We start from the raw sequence: 20,531 nt of genomic DNA, 5'->3' as shown, positions 1-20,531 counted from the left end.
GTGCTTCGGCGAAAAGTAGGCAAGTAGTCTTCGAAGTATGTTCATAGCAGCCTGCCTTGCGAACGTACCAGGTACGTTCACAGCAGTGCAAAGGGTTAAGTAGGAGTGTACGAAATACCCCGCACGACCTTCCTGACATGTTAAACTACGATGTATTGTCGATGCAATGTTTACGAATAGGCACGTAAATAGGGGCATTATGTCAGTGGTGATATTTTTACTGAACACCTACTTCCCTTAAATTCCCTTCGTGAGGTTTTAGGCGAACCCTTTCTCTCCAAAATTGCACTATCATTTACGATTTCACACTTTTGATGGACCACAGTCGGAAGCGCTGAGTTTTTTTTAGCTACATTCACCGGCGTAACTAGTTTTATTGACAAATATTTCGCCGTAGTTCGTATAAACGAATACCATTCACTCCTGGGGAACGAGCCGAGGTTCGTAATTTCAAAACATTTTGTATAATTGAAACTTCGTATAATCAAATAGCACCATGTATTTACCATAGGCTTTTCGCCGGGACCGCAATATCACTTCGTATAATCGAAAACTTCGTAAAGTCCTGCTTCGTATAATCGAGAGTTTACTGTAGCTGTTGGCAACACAGTGACACCCTCCAAAATCTATCAGCCTCACCTCTAATGAACCTGGAATATTTCTAATTACCTCAGCTTCTTTATATCTTCAGACAGAATGTCTAATATCAAATCTTCATTGCAAATCATAGGGAAGACAATTAACTAGTTTTTTAATGATCATTTTACATGGTAATCTTAAGAATGTAACTTGACATTAAACTTATTTCTGAGCAGTTTATGATTGAAATAACCCCAAACAATATTTGTTCTTGTGAAATATTTCTCAATGACAAAGGGACTCGATACCACTCTGAAAGGAAACTCACCAAAAAAATTATTTGTAAGATTACTGTGGTAAAAAAATATTATGCTTAAAAGAGGGGTCTTCGTCTCAGTATACAGTGCAACCTTGATAAAACGAGATCCCACAGTGCTCGAATAAACATTCTATTGCAAATTGTTGCTTTACTGTAGGTGGAACAAATAATAGCCAATATACCTATTGAGAACACTTATACAGGAACAGGAGTGGTGCGGTGACAAAAAAATTTCTATCCGATAAACGTAATCATAAATCCAGATGAAAGGCGATGTTTTTTTGCATCACTTTAATAACAACTATTCAAACAATTTATAAGCGCCGTACTGAGTAAAAATCATGCAAAGCATTGTTTTGTCAATCATTATGCCAATGCACAACCAACAAAGCCATTTTATATGTACCTAATGAGTGCATTTTCGTGATCATTCTATTCCAGTGCACTCCCGATTCTCCTAATGGCTACTGATGGGGAGGGACGGCACGAATAATCGGAAAACACAGATGATCCAAACTTTCACTCAAATGTCTTGCAATGCTCATGATTTATGTAAAACAAACAGTATATTATTATTTATGCAGTTATTCTGTTATTTAAGAGTGCTTCCTGGACTCATTGAGAGCTTTCCTCGTCAGTTCAGGATCTTTTTGGCAGCGATAATGTGGTTGTACTCGTATATTTAATGCTCCATGTAAGGCATGGTTTCGAAAAACCACGCATCTGTGGCTGTGTGATCACGGATACAGAAAAGTGGTTTGTACAAATGCTTCAAAACCACTGTGCAATGTCAGAAACTACACTGTCTGGCTCCACGCCACGTAGTCATGTCTCGCACTAGTTGCCTGGGTTGCAACTGCTGTGTGACGTGTAACCTTGATCAAGAAGCACAGTCGCACACCGCAAGGCTTGGAAAACAGGAACCCAGTGCTCCCGTGAGTGCAGCTAGTGCGTGATCACTTCTGTTTTACGAAGGGGATTCTTACGGAAATAATAAGCCCGTTGTATCCTAGAATTAATACCGTAATTCTAATGATTTTGTGTCCGATTTTTTTAATAATCGCGGAAAAAATTGAGCGAGAGCTTAAATCATGCACGGATAATCTGCAACCCGGATAAATCGCAGCCGGATAATTGGGAGTCTGCGGTATTTTGTTATTTTCCGCCGAAAATTCAAACAATAACTGATATAACTGTGTCGTGGTTATTTAATGCCTCAAATGCTTCCATTGGTGTATATTTATTGTTTCTGTACGTTAAATGGCAGTTATGTGAAATAAAGTACCGCATTTGTATCTGCAGACAAAAACGGTGGAAGTTTGTAGAATGATCCCGCCTCAGAAGACTTTTTCTATCATCTAATGTAATAATTCCATTATTTAACCTAAAAAAAATATGCTAAGCCTTCATAATGATGTCATTAACATTCCTGTTATTTAAAAAAAAAATCCTTTTTAAGTGTTACGCCTGGGACGTCATTGCAAAAATACATTGAGTGTATCCATGGCACTTTTTTTGGCAGAAACAATTTGAATTAAAATTGGTAATATTAGAAAAGATATTAACTTGATATCATGTCACAAAAAATATAACGCTGATATTATACTCATGTCACTTAAGTAAAACAAAAGCAAGCTGCAATAAACTCTGACTAATATAGCACGCATGGGTAAGATATGCAACAAAGAAGTGAAAAAGCATATGTATCTGAAGGACCCTAAGGCCAACAAAACTTCTAAGTACTTCTTAACTTAAAAAGTATGAATATATCGATTTAATATTCTCAATAATGACTGCGAAACATGAAAAGAATGCAGAATTTTTTAAACTAAATAAACTAAAAGCACAGCATCAGGTTTTCACATATGTTATCGCTAACAGCGCATTATCTGCAAATGCAAGCATCATTGCAAGAAACACCTGTACTGCAAGGGTTTTGTCGGGGATTAGGTTGTGAAAGAGTTCCATTCCGTCTGACTTATATATGACACGGGGAATACTTCTTTAGATATTCCGCTAGGATCGGAGTTCTTAATCCGTGGCTTGGGATTTACACCGCAGGCATCACCTGCAATTAAGAAGGGAGATAATGCTTTTGTCCTTTGAATTAGTGTAACCAACCTTCCTAACTCTCGAAGTTGTCAATTCTCGATCTATCCCTGAAATTCTCCGCTTTAGCCTTTGGCATAGCCCCTTTCTCAGAAGTTCCTCCAGATTGAAGTGGGCAAAACCACACGAACAAAGCTCCTCCTAACTCTTCATGATCTGCATTCCTCGGGTGCTTTTTTTTTAATTGTGAAGTGCGAATAGGAAGATAAATTAATTACGCCGCTCTCTTATTACTCTATTCTTATTATTTTCTTGCTTCGGCATGTTTTGTGTTTTTTGGCCATAATGTCTCCCTTCAAATGCTCTCTTTTCACGCAACTCACTGACATGCGGCTATGCTGCCAACTTCTTTCTGCCACCCGAGGAACAAAAGAAGATCAAGCATTTGCGAATGTTAATGCCACAATATTTTCACCAAAATTAACTACTTATTTATTGAATGACAGTTTACTGCATGAATTTGAGACTGAGCACTCCATTTTAACTTCATTTCTAACAGATTGCCAGAAATGACAGAGATTAGGGACTCTTGGTGAAGGTTTACCAGTAATGGAAACTCTTACTCTGGCGAGTGCCAATACCAAAAGGGCCTTGCAAAAACAAATTTTTTTAAATGCTAATTATTGGGTCTCGTAATGGTGGGGGTCTCACTATAGCCCGCACTTGCTTTAACAAGGTTCCACTGTATTTTAGAAGTATTTTGAGCTAATCATAGTATGACTGGAATTTTTGTCTGCTCCCACCACTATGTGGCATTCAAGCGATTACCATGTGAGCACAAATTGTTGGCAAGCACATATTCAATTTAGCCTTTTCTAAACATTTCTGAAATGTAAATGATTACCACCTATGGTAAATACTTCACAGCAATAATTCAGGCAAGTGTCCAATGTTGTGACAACGTCAATTATATTTTTCTCTGGAATTTATAACTGAATTCTTTCGACTCAATGTCAAAACCAAATTCCATGGAAACTGGGAAATGCGCTTATGTGAGCAAAATGTTGGTAGTAGTTTCAGTGAGGTATAAGCGCCCTCATTCAACAATGGAAGTCCAGGTACCTTGTTACTCCTTTTATGATGCCATATTTGTTATGGTGTTTTGTGTACTGGATGCTGCTTGGAATGCATCGTAGTTTCATTGAATGCTCCATAGTTTGGCTTTAATTAATTTATATTCATGTGCTAAGTGAACATGTCACACATGAATCTAAAAATAATGGTCCTCCCAGTCGTAGTTGTGATGGTTCAGCGGTGAAGGCATTGAGCTTGTGTTGGAAGGTCCTTGATTTGTGGTTATGCCATGGTAATGTTATTTTTTCTTCATTTTGATCATATTTTGGTTTTCCATTAAAATTCTGCTACAGTATGCATAGGATCGAGGAAATTTTCAAATCGTTTTGTAACATTGAGGTAGGTATTTAAAAAGTAGTATTCTAACTGAGGAACTAGGATGACTACTTTAGAAAGAGTTGAACAAGCGCTCAAAATTTAATGTATTGTATTCTTTATTCTGATCAACTTCCAAATCGTAGCATAGAGCAACTTTGTGTGAGAACACTTGACATGAAAGCTTGAAAGAAATATCAGCATGGGCATAAATGCAATGCAGAGAATGCAAAATGAATATTAATTATATACCTTATCTCATTTCTTGTTATTGCATTGCTGAAAAAGGACTACATTTATACTCATTTAAAAAAATGAAACAACCATCCCTAAATATTATTCAGTTTTTTCAAAATATTTAATTTATTATGAAATAAAAGTTGGTCATTAAAAACCAGAGAGTTTTATCAATTGTGTCTTTTTCTTGCTGCTTCTAAAAATCTCCCCCAGCCTTTCCTGCAATCAGACTGGAGGACCACCACCAAAGATCATTTCTTTGCCAATGTAAGGCTCCCTTTTCATCGTGGGCTTGCAGCAAACTCACCTTGGGTTTGCATGCGCTCCTCTTAGGTTCTAATGTGCTCGCTACATGTTTCACGGGTAGTTCTCTCTTTCTGGTAAGCTGTGGATGTACACTTAAATGTGAAGGTGGTCAAGCAAAGCCCAGTCTAGCAAGAAGTTAAAACAAATTAGTTTTTTAACTTCAAATGAAGAAATTGACTATAGACGAAATCAACGGTAAAGTGTTCTTTATTGGTGAGCAATAGCAGGTACATCTAGTGCACTAGTTCCATTGAAGAAAGAAGGAAATAGTGAATATCTTTTTGATTATTTCAAAGAAAAGGAGTGGTGTATGTAGTTGAAATTAAATTGAAAAGAGGCTCGCATGATCAAAATGAAGAAAAAACCATGGCGTGATCGAGAACACAGGCCCTTCCGACACAAACACAATGTCTTAAATAGAGAATAGCAGATTTCTTGAACTTGAATATCAAATTCTTCTATTTCCCTTGATGAATATATAAATAAAAAGGTATTCAGTGGAACCTCCATCTATCGTTTTTCAAGGGGATGGACAAAAAAAAAAAACTATGAATGTGGGAATGTTTGACTAGGTTGCGTTCCCAGCAGGAAATTCAGGATTTTGGTGAGTAATTGTGATTTCCTTTAAAGGATTCAAACAGGAATTTAGCTGATTAATGGAATATTTTAATTTTATGGAAACAATTTGGGCATATATGTAGTTGATTCCACTAACATCTCTTTCAAATATCCTAAGGGGACACACCACCTAGTGAAAAATGATTGCATGCCATCTCGGCATTTACACTGCTACAACGGATTTCTGTCTGATGTATAAATTCTTATCTACCAAACGGGCCATTTCAGCGTCTCGCCCATCTGATACTCGGCCTCATCCAACTTCTTATTTTCAACAGGTAGCTCGCTTTACCCCCACTCCTACTGTCAAGTGCTAGCAGACAATCCGGGGCATTTTGCAAAATGCACGTGCTTCTCTGCCAGATTTTCTCCTCCTTCGATTATTTTCAGTCCATCTTTGGAAGTTCTCACGAGATAAGCGGATGAATTCGAATTGCTATCAGGGAGAAACCAAGTATCCTGAGAAAATATCCCCTCATCTGTGACTGTGACAATAGAGATTTATAGCATAACTCATAAATTGTAACTTGATATATGTTTTCGGAAAAAATACTGCATCAACTTCCGAGAAGCTAAGCTGCGAGAATATCGAGTTTTGCCAGAATGCTAAGTCCCCGTCATATTTCTTCGTCTTTCGGACATTTATTTTCTTGAGTAAAATGCTTAAATATAGTCAGAAATACGTTGTGTTTGGTCTTATTCTTTTTTAAATTACGCGCACATTACTAATATTTCGATCCAGTAAAGGTGTAATATCAATTGCCGAAAGTCATTGTTAGACACCTTTTGTGCTAATAGATGACTCATGCAGTGGTTGACCTCCAGAAATGGGGAACCTCAAAGCAGGTAGGCAGAAAAGGTCAGTGGGGGAGAAAGAGTGAAACACGATTCTATTACTCTCATGTAACTTGATATTTTCTTTTGAAGCTTTTGATTTATGGTCTTCGTAATACGAACCCTGCGCAAGATGAGGCCTTTTGTTTGATTTTGTAGAGGAGGAAGGCATCAAAGGAGGGGCCGAGGGCTGATGGATGGAGGGGGTGGCAGATTTTGGGAATTGTGCTTCGTAGTTACTATCCCACGGCACTGAGGTTCTCCTGGTGGGGGAAACTGGAGATTTTTGGATTTCTTCACCCGATCATTTTCGGTTCCCCACGTTGAACTCTTTCCACTGCTCCAATTCGCGAATTTGATGTAGTTCGTCAACTTACCTAAAACGGCACTGCATGCACTAAATGACTAGAGTTCTCTACATTATTCCGAGTCAACTAACAACGATGTGCGTGTGACAGTGTATGGCGCAAAATTCAAAGTATTCGAGTGATTCGAGGTTGTACCTTTAGCATATTTATTCGAGATCTCGAATATCAAATACTTTCTAGTATTCGAGGTATTCGACTATTCGCGGATACTATTCGCACATCTCTATTCTTAACCATTGAACCATCACACCTACAACTGGAAGGGCCATTATTTTTAGATTCATGCATGACATGTTAACTTTAGCTCATGAATAATAATTAATTACAGCCAAATGACGGCTCATTCAAAGGAACTACAATGCATTCTGAGCATCTTTCAGCATTCTGAACACCATAAAAAATATGGCATCTAAAAGATGTAGCAAGGTGCAGGTCTTCCGTTATAAGTGAAACTTCTGGTGTGTAATCGCCCTAAGGTGTGCATATGGTGGAAACTAATTTAGTCGGTGCTTCAACTAATGGATTATGCAAAGGTTGATCCAATAGTATGGTTCCCAAGGAGCTCCAGTCACAGAGGAAGATGCTAGGCCAAATCTGGCGACACCACGGTGCACGGCGGTTCCTTCAATCTCAATGGGAGTGCCCATTGTTGATCCTGCCGAGTGGGAGATTCTCTCAGTAATTTGGTTTTTGCACACAAATGGGATACCACTTGGGGATATTCATCATCAGTTGGTAAGAGTTTATGGTAACAAGAGTATGTCCATTGAACTCTTCCAAAAATGGTGCAGCAAATTTATTGATGGTCGGGAGGCCCACAATGAAGAATGAGTGGAAGTCCATCAGTTTTGGAGGTGGTCAACTAGATGGTCATCATAGCAAAATACAGTGGAAGCCCCTTATAACGAGTACGGGATATAGCGACAAGCTCGAATTAGCGACAGCTACCCAAGGAACCATTTTAAACCCTATAATTTAAATGTAAAATAAATTCGTATTAGCGATAATGGCTCGATTCCTCTCTTGCGCCATTCGTAATTACGACAGGTTGACTTTTTGACCACGTGCCTCATCTCTGGAATTCAATGCTTTTAAAACGGCATTTTTTCCGCCAACGTCGACGTCTACATGTTCCGTATTCTCCTATTCTTCTTTCCTTAATAAATTTCTCGAGTACACATTTCATTGCTCTTTTGTCATCTCCCTCCCGCGCCTCCGCAGTGAGGTTAAAAATTATTCCGCCCGTCTGCTGGCACCATGGCTGGTAAACGCAAGTCCTTGGATTTAAAAACCAAAATGAGAATTATTGCAGATCGTGAAAGTGGAGAGTGTTCAAAGAGTGAAATAGCGAGGCGATTTGGAATTAATACATCGACATTGTTCACTATTTTAATGAAAAAAGAACAAATTCGTTCGAGAGTGCTTAAAGAAGGGCGTCCAAGCACTCAAAAACACCTGCGGCCCGGAGAGCATCCGCAGCTAGAAACTGCTCTTTTCACGTGGTTTTGCCAGCAAAGAGCCGCAGGGATTCCTATCACCGGCCCAATGATGAAGGCTAAAGCTGAGTATTTGTGTGAGAGGCTTGGTGAAGACAATTTTAAGTGCTCGGATGGATGGTTTGCACGATTTAAAAATAGGAAGGGGATATCCCTTCACAAACAATCCGGTGAATCATCAAGTGTTGACGTTAATGCTGTGGAAGGCTGGGCTCCGGTCCTTAAAGACTATTTGGACAATTAAAGCCCCTGCGATATTTACAACGCGGATGAGACGGGCATATATTTTAACCTTCTCCCGTACAAAACTCTCGCCACTCGAACGGACCCCTGCAAAGGAGGGAAGAAAAGTAAAGACCGCGTAACTGTTCTTTTATGCGCCAATATGGATGGTTCAGATAAGTTAAAACCGTTCGTGGTGGGGAAATCCGCCCATCCCCGATGTTTTAAGGGAGTTAATACTCTCCCTTGCACTTACGAAGCAAATTAAAATGTTTGGATGACGGCTGCTGTCTTCACGCAGTGGTTACGAGCGTTTGATGCCAGGATTGGTGGAAGGAATAAAAAAGTACTATTATTCATTGACAATTGCCCAGCCCACCCACCAATAGAACTAAGAAACGTTAAAATTGTGTTATTGCCGCCTAACACTACGAGCGTTCTTCAGTTCCAGTCAGCATTCCTATCAAAACGTGTGCGCTACTGCCGCTAGAGGTCTCTACGTCCGCTGATATTGCGTCTGATTGCGTGAATCTCTACGAAACATAAATATTGCTAACAGACAGACAAAGAGTGGACTTCATTTATAATTTGTCCTTCTATTTATTTGAAACAGTTTTTCACCCTTTCCACCGAAGATAATTGATATGACTAATATGCTTTTAGATGCCGTATTGCTGTTCGGTTTCATGATTCCGATAGCATTTGAGTCGGCTGTTTTGAAACACGATAGTAAACCATTCATACAGGCAGACTTGAAGCATAAGAAGATTACTTCCACCTTCATTCCGCCGTTAACCTGAATAAGATAGAATTGCAATGCTCGTGTGGAACCCTAAAATTTTATCACGCTCCTTTCGTCACCCAATTGCAGCAGCCACCCATCATTTTCATTACTACTCGGAAAGATAGAAGGTATGAATTTTTGAACAGATTCCGAAGTTTTAGCATTTAATAGTCTGATGCACCGCCATAACTGGTAGTTATGTCATGTATATTTGGAGCATCCAAGTAATAAGGATAATAACAGCTCATAATGCACAGTTCAGTAACGAGTGAGTCTGAAGCTGGCACTTTTAAAATCGACTTCTTAATGCCTCGGCATATAGCATCCTGCATAATTACATATGATTTGATCATAGATTGCAAGTGAATATGATCATTAGTGAATTAAATGTTCAAAATAATGATTTAAAACGGCTATCATGCTGCAATTTTCGCCTCTCGGCAGAAACAGCTGTGGTGACGCCTGATGAGTGATTTTTTTGTGACGATGTAATTGCATTCGGTAACAACGACAACTCACTATAGCGACAGATTTCTCTGTTCCCAACAGCTGTCGTTATAAGGGGCTTCCACTGTACTTGAAACGGGAAGATCACCGTCCATGAACTTGTTGATCAGATTCCTGCAAGTTCATATGGAACAGTTGAATGAGCTTTGATTGAAATATTGGGGTGTAACCATTTTTGAGCCTGAAGGGCACTGCATGTGCGGAGAGCAGAACACTTGGAGAAATGCCTTGACTCTGCTCGCCAGTCTCCGCAAAAGTGTCCAGATGATGAGGAAGATTGTTGAACTCCATTGTCATTGGAGAGGAAATGTTAGTGTTTCATACCATCCCAGTAACAGAGGAAAAATCCAAGCAGTGGCACCAGCATGGGTCACCAGTCTGAAAGAAGTTCAAGCAAACTCCTTCTGCTGGCTAAGTCATGGTGACCGAGTTTTAGGATTGTAATGGGATACTGCTGATCTTTTTCATGGCATCTGGAACAAAAATCAACTCAGTCAGTTTTAACATGGATAAGAAAAACACAAGGGCTTCTATGAATGTATCTGGTATGGCCTTCCAGTAGTACTCTGAGGATAAAATTTGATTTTTCCCTTTACCTTACTCATTATTAAGTCTGGTTGAACAAATGTCACTGTTCAGCAGTTAGTTGAATGGTGATTCAAGATTTATCGATCACCGCTTATGTCAATGCGAGATGACATAGGGTCAGGGTTATGTAGCCCTCATTTTGCACATTGCCACTATTGATAATTGTCTAGGGAGAGATTTACTGCAAAATAGTTGACCGTAATCATTCCTACTAACTTACTGTTCTGTCCTACTGAGATCATTATTGATTTGATTTGTGGTTAAAGTGATTTTCCATTGCTTTCCAGTTCAATTCTTTAGTTCTTTTCCTCATAAATATTCTGCCTTGCCTAATAGCTGTCTCTGTACCCCATTTATCCTTGTCTAGTAAACCAAAGATACGATAATATCTTTTCTAGAGAGTATTGTTAGGAGGATTATAAACTATCATAAATGAATATTTTGGGTAAGTTCAATTGTAAAAGAAAACAAAGTGTGTTAGTATGTATTCATTTGACCTTTAAACACCCTTTGCGTACTGAAGATTTTAAATCAGCATTGATCTCTAGAATCTTTTTAGTATAAAATTGGTACCACAAAACCAAATACTGAAATGTATCCATCATATATGCAATTAATGTTTTCACTAGATTTAGAGGTGGGCAGGGCTCCTGCTCTGTTATCCATTTCTAGGCATTGTATGGTGGGCCTATGAGACTTTGATGGGCAGAAACATGCTCAGACGGAGGTGTAATTTACCATAGATTCACACATGAGAGTGAGCATGCCAACTTTGTGTCTCTCTTTGTACAATAATCATATTCTTCTTTTATCTCCAGTCCTGGTGGTACTGCCAACTGTGTTAGTGCTAGTGAAAATGACAATACATTAGGCACGGCAGACACAGTGGAAGAAAGTGCTACAGAAGATGATGCGGCTGCTCCTGAGGCCAGTGAGTGTCATCAGAAAACACCATCGCCGGAGGAGGATTCAGGGGGTCCATTGGTTGAGGCTCTGAAGAATAGAATCCGTGAGCTGGAGGGAGAGACACGATCAGTGGCTATTAAGTGTCTTATCTGCATGGTAATTATGCATGTCTACGATACTCTCTTCTGGGAGGATATGATATTCTGGGGGGAGCCTAGTGGCGACCCAGAGCGCTTACCTCCCGACCCTTGGCTCGTGGGTCTGAATCCTGGGTGAGGTCTGTGGTGGACACTCCAAAGTCCTCAAAGTGGGAGGTGGCCCAGGGAAAGAAACTTACCCTGCATGTGTAAAATTCACTCGCCCATGGCCCAGTGTGCATTGTGCTCTACCCTCACCTCTACAAATGTACCTTTGGGTTGAATCGATGAGAAGGGGTTATGAGATTGAAGCTATTCTGAAGTGCTAATCTTTAATTGTAAGACTTGAGAATAAAATGGGGTAAAGCAAGAGCAAAGAGTCGTGTTGATGATAAGTCTAGGGCTTCAACCATTGAGCCTCTAGCTATTTACGTGCACCACATTCAGATTGGTTGATTTTATTGTGAAAAATTTACAGCTCAGGGGATTATTGAAGGGATTGATCATATTTTGACATTGAAGTTTATTGTGAATGTATGCAGAGTTCCATGGCTTCTTCAAGTGAAAGCCTCTCTGGGAAGGGAAGGATGGAAGGGAAACAGGATAATTTGGATTAGGAATGTGGAACCAGGGAGAGAAATCAGCAAAATTTTACAAGAGAAACTAGTTATTCATCATGATCAAATGGTTCATTCCTCATAAAGGGTGAAGGCACAAATGGAAAAATCCAGGGGATATGGGGAGATATCAGATTGGCTAAATCATGGTGAGACAGAGGTTTAGAAATAGCGTGAAAAGCCTCCCTGTGGCAGTTGGGGATTCCGATCACAACCTAATGCTTATGAAGTGCAACGTAAGATTCAAAAAACAATAAGATAGTTTCTTTTGCAATCAAGGGCTACACTTCTCTTAAATTACTGTTATTATTAAAGTATTCTACGACTTAAGGTAGGTTTCCATGGTATAGTTAAGATATATTCTGGCATCCCCCCCTTCCTAGAAATAAAATTAGAAAGGTGAGGAAATGGAATGTAGAAGTGCTGAAAGGGAATGAGGGGAGAATATCAAGAACTTGTGGAAAATAGTATCTGGGAGATAGAAAATACACAGACTCTTGAGGGAGGGTGGAATAATGTTTAAATGGGAGTAAACAGTGGTAGGATAAAGAAGATAATGGAAGAAATGATAAAACAAATGGGGGAGGGAAGGAAGTGGAAGAGCATAGACACAGAGCAAGGCAAAAGGCTCGTGCACTGTGCCCTAGATCGACAATTATGGTTCTTTCATTAGTAGGATATTCTTCAGTATCCACGCAGCGTCATGCAATAAGCTTCAATTCTGAGGAATCATGGTGACCCACTCATTACCACTGGTAAATAGGCCATACAGTAAGTTCTTTTCTTATGTACCTTTGATTTACAAACTTTAAGAGGTACAATTTTTAAGAATTAAGGGGTGCCCAAAATTTCAAATTTGGCTCCTTTGGAGTTGGCCGATGCGACGCATTGTGGCATAAAGGAACTCATACTTTGAGTATAGTCTGAACAAAGTATTTATTAATCCGTTGTGAAGTCAGGAACTGTTCAGCATTTCGCCCATTCTTTCTTACCACAAACAGCAAATTTATTTCGGCTCCAGCAGCATCACAGGTGCAGGCCGATCAGTTTGTCACAGTTGTGAGTTAACGCATTGTAATGCTATGTTGAATTCTGCTGGATACAACACTTTTCGATACCTTGCATAGGTTTATCAACTTACGGACAAGGTATTGGAATGCATCTTGTTCTTGTATCGAGGATTTCCTGTATTTGTTCATAATATAATCGCATATGAGTCTTGGCTTTTGGGCGTTCCACCGTGTTGAGTTGTCCATGGGTGAGGACAGTTTCCCCAGCCATCCTGCTGGCATCCTCAGGTCAGAACCGACCTCTGATCCCACAAGTGCCTGTATAAGAGGGCCAAATTTATGCATCGCCACTTCTGACCTGAAGACGCCAGCAGGATGGCTGGGGAAACTGTCGTCACCTATAGACAACACAATGCAGAGGAATGCCCGAAAGCTGTGACTCATATGGAGAGACGCCGTGGAAACCTTAGATCTAACATAATATAATCGCACTTATCATGCATATGACAGAAGCTATTGCGCAACGTGGCAATGAGTACGGGAGATTGAAGAGAGAAGGAATTTTGTTGGAATGGTGTTTTTTTCGATGATTTCTAAAGGCCGCTTTACACGGTGAATTTTCATTCGAATAAACTTTCGAATGATCTTTGGAATTCATTCCCTGGTGCTGCTTTACACGGTGAATGCTTTCGGTGAAAGATTTCGGCAAATTTTCTGCACAGCAATGATGCACACTGATGCGACTATGCATACTGTATTTCGATTCTAACAATATTTCCGACCATTTCTGATCACATGATTTGTTTTGGAAGTCGCAGACAGAATGCTTCGTTTACATGTGCGCTTCAATATACTTTTGTATTGCTTTGACTTTCTGTGGGTTATGACGTAGTAAGTAATGAGTGGAATTAGAACGGTACGAATTGATTGCGGAAAACCACTTTATTAAATCGTGCATTTTGTGATCCCGTAACGAAGGAATAAGTTATTTTCGCTGCAGTGCAACCATGATTATGCTTCAAGATAGTACGCTCTAGAACATGATCATAAGGAAACTTACTCTTCAAATGGTTACCTGAAGTCTTTTCCCTTCCAATTCAGTAAATTACAAAGTAAGTGAAAAAATAATTTGGGGCAGAACTGCACCTTGTATCTCGATCAGAAAAATCCTACCTTATGGAAACGAGTCCTGTATTGATGCCCCAGCATCCAGCTCCAATAAAAAAAACACTATAAGCTGAGAGCAAAGGCTCCATAAGGGTGAAGGCCGGTCAACAATGAGTTTTTATGTTTGGGGTCCCGTCGGGTGCACAGTCTTCACAATGCAGTTGAGCAAAGGTCATTTCTGAGTGAGAGAAGAAAGGTACCGGGAAGAGAAAAAAGGAAGGGATCTGCTCTATTTTTGAAGGAGTGCACTTCAGCATCCTCATTCTTTCTACCATTAAGTTGGCTCCGTGTTATCTCATTGTTCCTAGTTCCCCATTACCACAAGGCTACGAATGCTCTCAAGATATCTTGTAGGATATTGCTCGCAATTAAAGTTAAAGGCTTTATGAGTACCTAAATTATTCACCACAGGGAATTCACTATTCTTTAGATGTCAATGCAAGGGAAGAAAGTGGACTTTGACATTCATGGGCTTGCTTATGGGGTTTGCCCCTTGACTTGTAGGCAACCCTGTGAGATTGTGACTCCCTAAGTGGCCCAATGTGATGTCATGGCTTGTTTTCATTGGAATGTGTTCACCGAATAAACAGAGATTTTGTCATTGATTCAGAGTCACACCCCAAACTTTAGCATTCATATCATTAAATATAGTTTCATAATTGTAAATTAAACAAAATATAGATGCAATTGAAGAGAAAAACAATATTTATTAAAAATGCGGTAAATGTTTTTTCCGAATTACCCTATTTAGAGAATTGATATTTGTGAATTTACTTTTTTTTCAAAGTAAATATTAATCATTTGAGCTATCGCATGGGTTACTATGCTTCCAAAGTTTTTATATATGATCTTAAAATTCCGAGGTGGTGCCAATGGCAAGATGGACGCCATGCACTCATATCATTCGCGGAATCATTCAAGCAAATTAGGACATGCTCAAAATTTCATTCGGGTATGTTCCTTGAATGATGAGAGATAGGTAATATTATGATTTCATAGGTGAGCCAAGATAACGTAATGGCTCGTTTTCGTTCTTCTGTGTTCACAGAATAAACAGAGATTTTGTCATTAATTGGGACTCTCACCCTAAAATTTAGTGCTCAAATCATGAAATATAGTTTAATAATTTTAAAATTAAGCAAAATATAGACACAATCGAGGAGGAAAACAACGTTTTTATTCATTTAATATCCTGTATGTTATTTCCGAATTACCCACTTTATACAATTGATGTTTGTGAATTTATGTTCACTCAAAGTTCATATTAATTATTTGAACTATTGCATGGGTCACTATGCTTCCAAAATTTTCATTTATGATCTTAAAATTCTGAGGTGGTGCCAATGACAAGATGGACGCCGTGCGCTCATATCATTCACGGAAATCATTCACGCAAATTAGAACATGCTTGAAATTTCGTTCAAATGATCATTCAAATGCAGGAAATTTCCATTACACGCGGTGAATGATGGTCATTCGCAAGATCATTTGAATGAAAATTCACCGTGTAAAGCGGCCTTAAAAGAAACACTACTATGAAGTTAGTTATTACCATACTTCTGTTTTTCTCTCCCGTGAACCTCGTAATAATGAGAGTTTACTGTATAGGCAAATAAATTACCAATTATGGTGTGAAACTAGGGGGTAAGGTGGAAAAGACAGTGAGAGGAAATAGAAAAGTTTCAAAAAGGAAGGAGAGGTAGGTGCGTTGTACACCAAGGCTAAGTTGCCATCAGGTGGCAAAAGAGGGCAAGAAAGCCATGTCAAATATGAAGGCTAAAGATGGAAGGATGCTAACAGAGTTAGACAAGGTGCAGAGGAGATGGTAGGAATCTGTATGACTGAAGGAATAGGCTGGATAGATTGAATCTAGAGGATGAAAGTGCAGTGGAGGAGAAAAATGTGGGGTCGGGAATGGTAGATGCAGAAATTGTGAGTGCCCTTGAGGATATGAAGGCTAGGAAAGCAGTTGACATGCACAATGTCGTGTGTGAGCTTGTAAAGAAACTTGGGAAGGATGGTTACAAAAAGTTTTTTGAATTAGTTTGCAGGATCAATGAGGGAGGATGTTGGTCGTAAGATTTTATAAAAATAGTTCTAATTCTGCAACCAAAAGAAGAAGGAAGCTGTAGAATGCAGAAATAATAGAACTATTAACCTAATATTGCACATGGTGAAAGTGTTGCTGAGGGTATTAAACAGACGAATGGAGGTGAGGGCTAATAAGCATATGGGGGAAAATCAGTTTGGTCAGGCTTTCATTAGGGATGTGAGGCTCAAGTTAAAAGTAGGTGGAGAAAAAGTTGAGTGGGTAGATCAGTTCAACTATTTGGACATTCGAGGAAAAGTGATACAGCAGTAAAGACATCAGGAAGAGAATTGTGTTCGCAAAGGAGGTGTTCATGAACAGGAAGGAGCAAATGAGAGGATCATTATGTAAGAATTTAAAGAAGAGGTTAATGAAGAATCTGATCTGGAGTGTATCGCTTTACAGTACAGAAATGTGGACACTCAGGAAGACACTCAGAAATGTGGACACTCAGGATGAGAGAAGACTTGAGGCGTTTGAGATGTGGGTGTGGCGAAGAATGGAGAAGGTGAAGTGAACAGAGAGGAGGAGGAACAATGATGTGCTGGACATGGTGGGTGAAGATAGGTCGCTTTTAGATGAGATAAAAATGAGACAGAAGGTATGGATGGGGAGAGTACCGTATTTCTCAGAGTATAGTCCCCCTCTAATTTTTAGGGTTCAGTTTCGGGAAAAAAAAAATATATTTGAATGTATTCCCACCCTCTACTGTTACCACGGTGAATTTCTGTATAAAAAGGGGAGACATATTCTGATAAGTACGGTACTTAGCAGCGAGGTGATGTTGAAAACAGTGTTAGAGGGTAGAATGTTAGGTAGACGAGGGAGGGGAAGGAAGAGAATAGGATTTTTAGATAGAATGAAAAGGAGTAGGCCTTATTGGGAATTGAAGAGGGAAGTGCATGATGGGAGGGGAGGCTACAGAATGCTTCTTAAGTACTCCATGTAAACCTACCTTAATTGGTGGAATACTTAAAAAATAATAGTAATGTGAGAGGAGTTTGGTTCATAATTCCAAATGAAACTATTGCTGCATATTAATATAGTGAAGTATGTTCCTTGGTCCTAATATCTTTGCTTTGCTAGATTTATCACTCATGATCACTAATAATTGAATCTGAAATTATTTATTGGTGGTATACGAAGAACTCAAATCAATTTTATGTCATGTGGTAATGTTCGAACTACTATTCCGCTTCATTTCTTGGGAAACGATGAGTTCTTCTGGATTCCCAATGAAGATTTTCGGATGATAGAGCTTCATTTTATTGTATCACCCATACAGTTAAAGCCTCTTTTAAGTTTTCCATAAAAACCCAAGCAAACAAAAATTTCAGTTTTATACAGACAAATATTGATTTAATAGCTAATTTTGATAAAATAGAATCAGAATTACATTGTAATTTTTCCATCATTATTTTTAGTGCGTAATATACTCTTCTATTTCACTCAGCTTGCTTCTCCTTGGTAATGGGGAACTTGCATGAATTTTTTTTATTTCATAGGCGGACAGAAAATTATTTTCTGAATACAACAAAGAAAACCGCATGTAAATGTGAGTTTTCGTTCGCGAGATATTTAATGATAAATATAACGAATTTTAAAGCGCGGGAAAAACTCCCTCACCCCCCATGCCACTGCCGACGAAGCCTCGATGACGTCAAAGGTGCCTAAACATCACGCGAAGCTATTGTTGTGATTGTTTGTAATAGTTGCCAGCAGTTGTGAGAGCTTCGTTTGTTAGACGTGTTGATTATTTTATATTTAAAGATAAATATCCGACGATAGAGGCTTGGAAGCCCTCGTATTTTGCACTATTTATAATATTAATATCTGAGTAAGGGCATAAAATATAAAACTGGAGCAGTTAAACCAAAAATTTGATAATACCTAAATAACATCGTTGTAGGAGTCTGAGCCACGGCCATTGGAAGGGGGATACGTTAATTGTAAGTTGATGTTATCGACGGCATATCATTCATTTAAGTATGTAATTAGAACGATTTTGATGTTTACTGATGTCCGCTTAGCTTTTATATACAATAACTTCATCCGTTTATTCGTAGGTACCGGAGAATTCGTGGTTTAGGACTGTCTGTGCTTGTATTATGGGGTGAATTCCAGTCAATGCAACTTTTGCTCGCTGATTGGAGACATCTTGGAACATTTTTGTGCCAAAATAGTGTTATTTTCAACGTGACATCTCCCGTCAAGCTACTGCTAATAATCACAGTGCCAGTGGTTGTAATGCACAAAGTTTGACAAGGTTGAAAAATATCGGCCAAGAGTTATCAGTGTTCCATCGTGATTGAATTGTAAAAAGTGCTATTACGCTATCGATAAATATCTAACAGTAGTGTAAAAATTGTCAGTGGCGTGCTAATCTCCGTTGTTCACCGTAGATACGACATTTCACGATCACGCTATTGAAATAAAGACTGTGTGTGAAGTTTGTTATTCCATTATTTCAACGAATAGTAGTGAGAAATGTCACTTGTGTGGGCTGATTTAAGGGTTTAAATCAGTGAATAAATAGTTGTATTCATCATAACGAGTTCTGTTATTGTAAGTTGTACGTGATGAATATAAGAATGTGATAGTGACATCCAGTTTTTGATAAGAGTATTTGCCTATTCCCCACTATATTTTTATGGTATATGCTAGAATATTGTTTATGGATTTACCTATATTATTGAAATAGGTTGTAGCTTGTTTGTGTGTGTTGGCAGCGGAACCGATTCGCGATCTCACATGTGGATTGTGTGCAGACTGTTTTGCTGTGAATTCGTACCGTAGGACGGATAGGACTACCTTCTCCGTTAATCCGGCGTTGCCAAATTCAACAGCACAGCTTACTCTAATGTCAACAGCACAGCTTACGATCGTTATCCTCCAGTATTACAAGTTTCCTTTACAACTCGATTTGCCGCCGACGTATAGCAATAATTTGTCTCAACAAATTCCATGAGGGTCGTGGCATCAATTTTTGGTGTCCTAACACCCCATGCCACACGCCTTTTAGGCGGCTTTCGGGGTATTATGTAGACGTAGATGAATTTCAGGTGTACTATTCGAACGAGTGGCAACGTTATCATCCATTTTTCTGATAACCAAAACAAACGAAGTGAAACGCTTGTACTTCATCATCCCGATGCCGCATTATTAATATCCCAAGAAATAATCTAGGCACAATAGCAATAGGAAAACTTGCCCAAGAATAACAGAACAAAATAAAATGACGATGAGCGGCTAAATACTCCCTCAAAACAAATTTTACACCATGCGCTCAGCGTATTTCCCTACTCCCTACGGTTGTTTAGGCACCTATGACGTCACGCCTGGCCTCGGCAACGCTCGGGTGTCTTCGCGCAGTGGTCGGCTCAGAGAAATTTTTCTCGATTTTAAATGCAATTTTTTTATTTCTTTTGATGTTGAATGGAGAAACTGAAGGTATTTTTGCGACCTAATGTATCCATTTGACTTATTCAAAATAGTTTTTAGAGCAATCTACGACCCATGCAAGTTCCTCATTATTAGTATCCTCTGTGTTGTGAAATTCTTAAGAACTAATATCCTCTACTTAGGGCATTGCAAAGTAAAAATTTCATTATTTTTGAATTTCAGCAATAAGGTAGTCTGACAAATTCTAATGGAATTGAAGAGGAATATTACATGCATTGTTGTTAGTGTAAAGAAAATTATTTGCTTGTAATCAAACAAAAGATTAATGAGTGCATATGTAAAAGTTCATGCACTTCTGTATTGGATCAATAATTAATCATTACTTATATCCTCAACGTTATGTAGATGGTGCATTAACCCTTAACAGAACTAATGTATTATGTAATGTAAACCATTTAAAATTTGTTTCGATCACCTAAATCTGCATCTGCATACTACTCAAGCTGGTTCAATAATCATTTGGCATTTGGGGTTTAATATATGAGCCGTAAATAAATGAAAAGGAAATGCCCTAATGGAATTCGACTGAGCTATTTCCGCTTGTTAACATCCCTATTGTTCGAGGGAAGAACCAATTCCCATGCATTTACTGTTTGGCAAAATATCTCTCGTAATTTATCGTTTCTGTCAGGCCTGGAAATATGATGAAGTTCTCTTATGATGTTCTCCATGTTGCTCTGAAAGATATTTGTTCTCAATTGCTCAAGCAATCTTTGCATACCGCGCAGCCTCCGAATCTCTTGTGGTTCCCAGTCTAATGTGTTTAACATCTGTGTATGCCCGTAAC

At 38.9% G+C, this 20,531-nt stretch overlaps 1 protein-coding gene across 6 annotated transcripts in view; it reads left to right on the top strand.

The window, feature by feature from the left end:
• Window positions 1-20,531, top strand: part of LOC124170895 (E3 ubiquitin-protein ligase RNF220-like) — a 341,569-nt gene that overhangs the window by 298,970 nt on the left and 22,068 nt on the right. For all 6 annotated transcript variants that reach the window (XM_046549929.1, XM_046549928.1, XM_046549933.1 and 3 more), the window contains one exon: window positions 11,175-11,418. In XM_046549929.1, coding sequence (XP_046405885.1) covers window positions 11,175-11,418 — 244 coding nt within the window. The remainder of the gene's footprint in view (window positions 1-11,174; window positions 11,419-20,531) is intronic.

This window comes from Ischnura elegans, chromosome X (assembly GCF_921293095.1).
Source record: "Ischnura elegans chromosome X, ioIscEleg1.1, whole genome shotgun sequence".
Classification (NCBI taxonomy): Eukaryota; Metazoa; Arthropoda; class Insecta; order Odonata; family Coenagrionidae; genus Ischnura; species Ischnura elegans.
The sequence above is the reverse complement of the archived record's forward strand: the minus strand, read 5'-3'. Positions and strand labels throughout refer to the sequence as shown.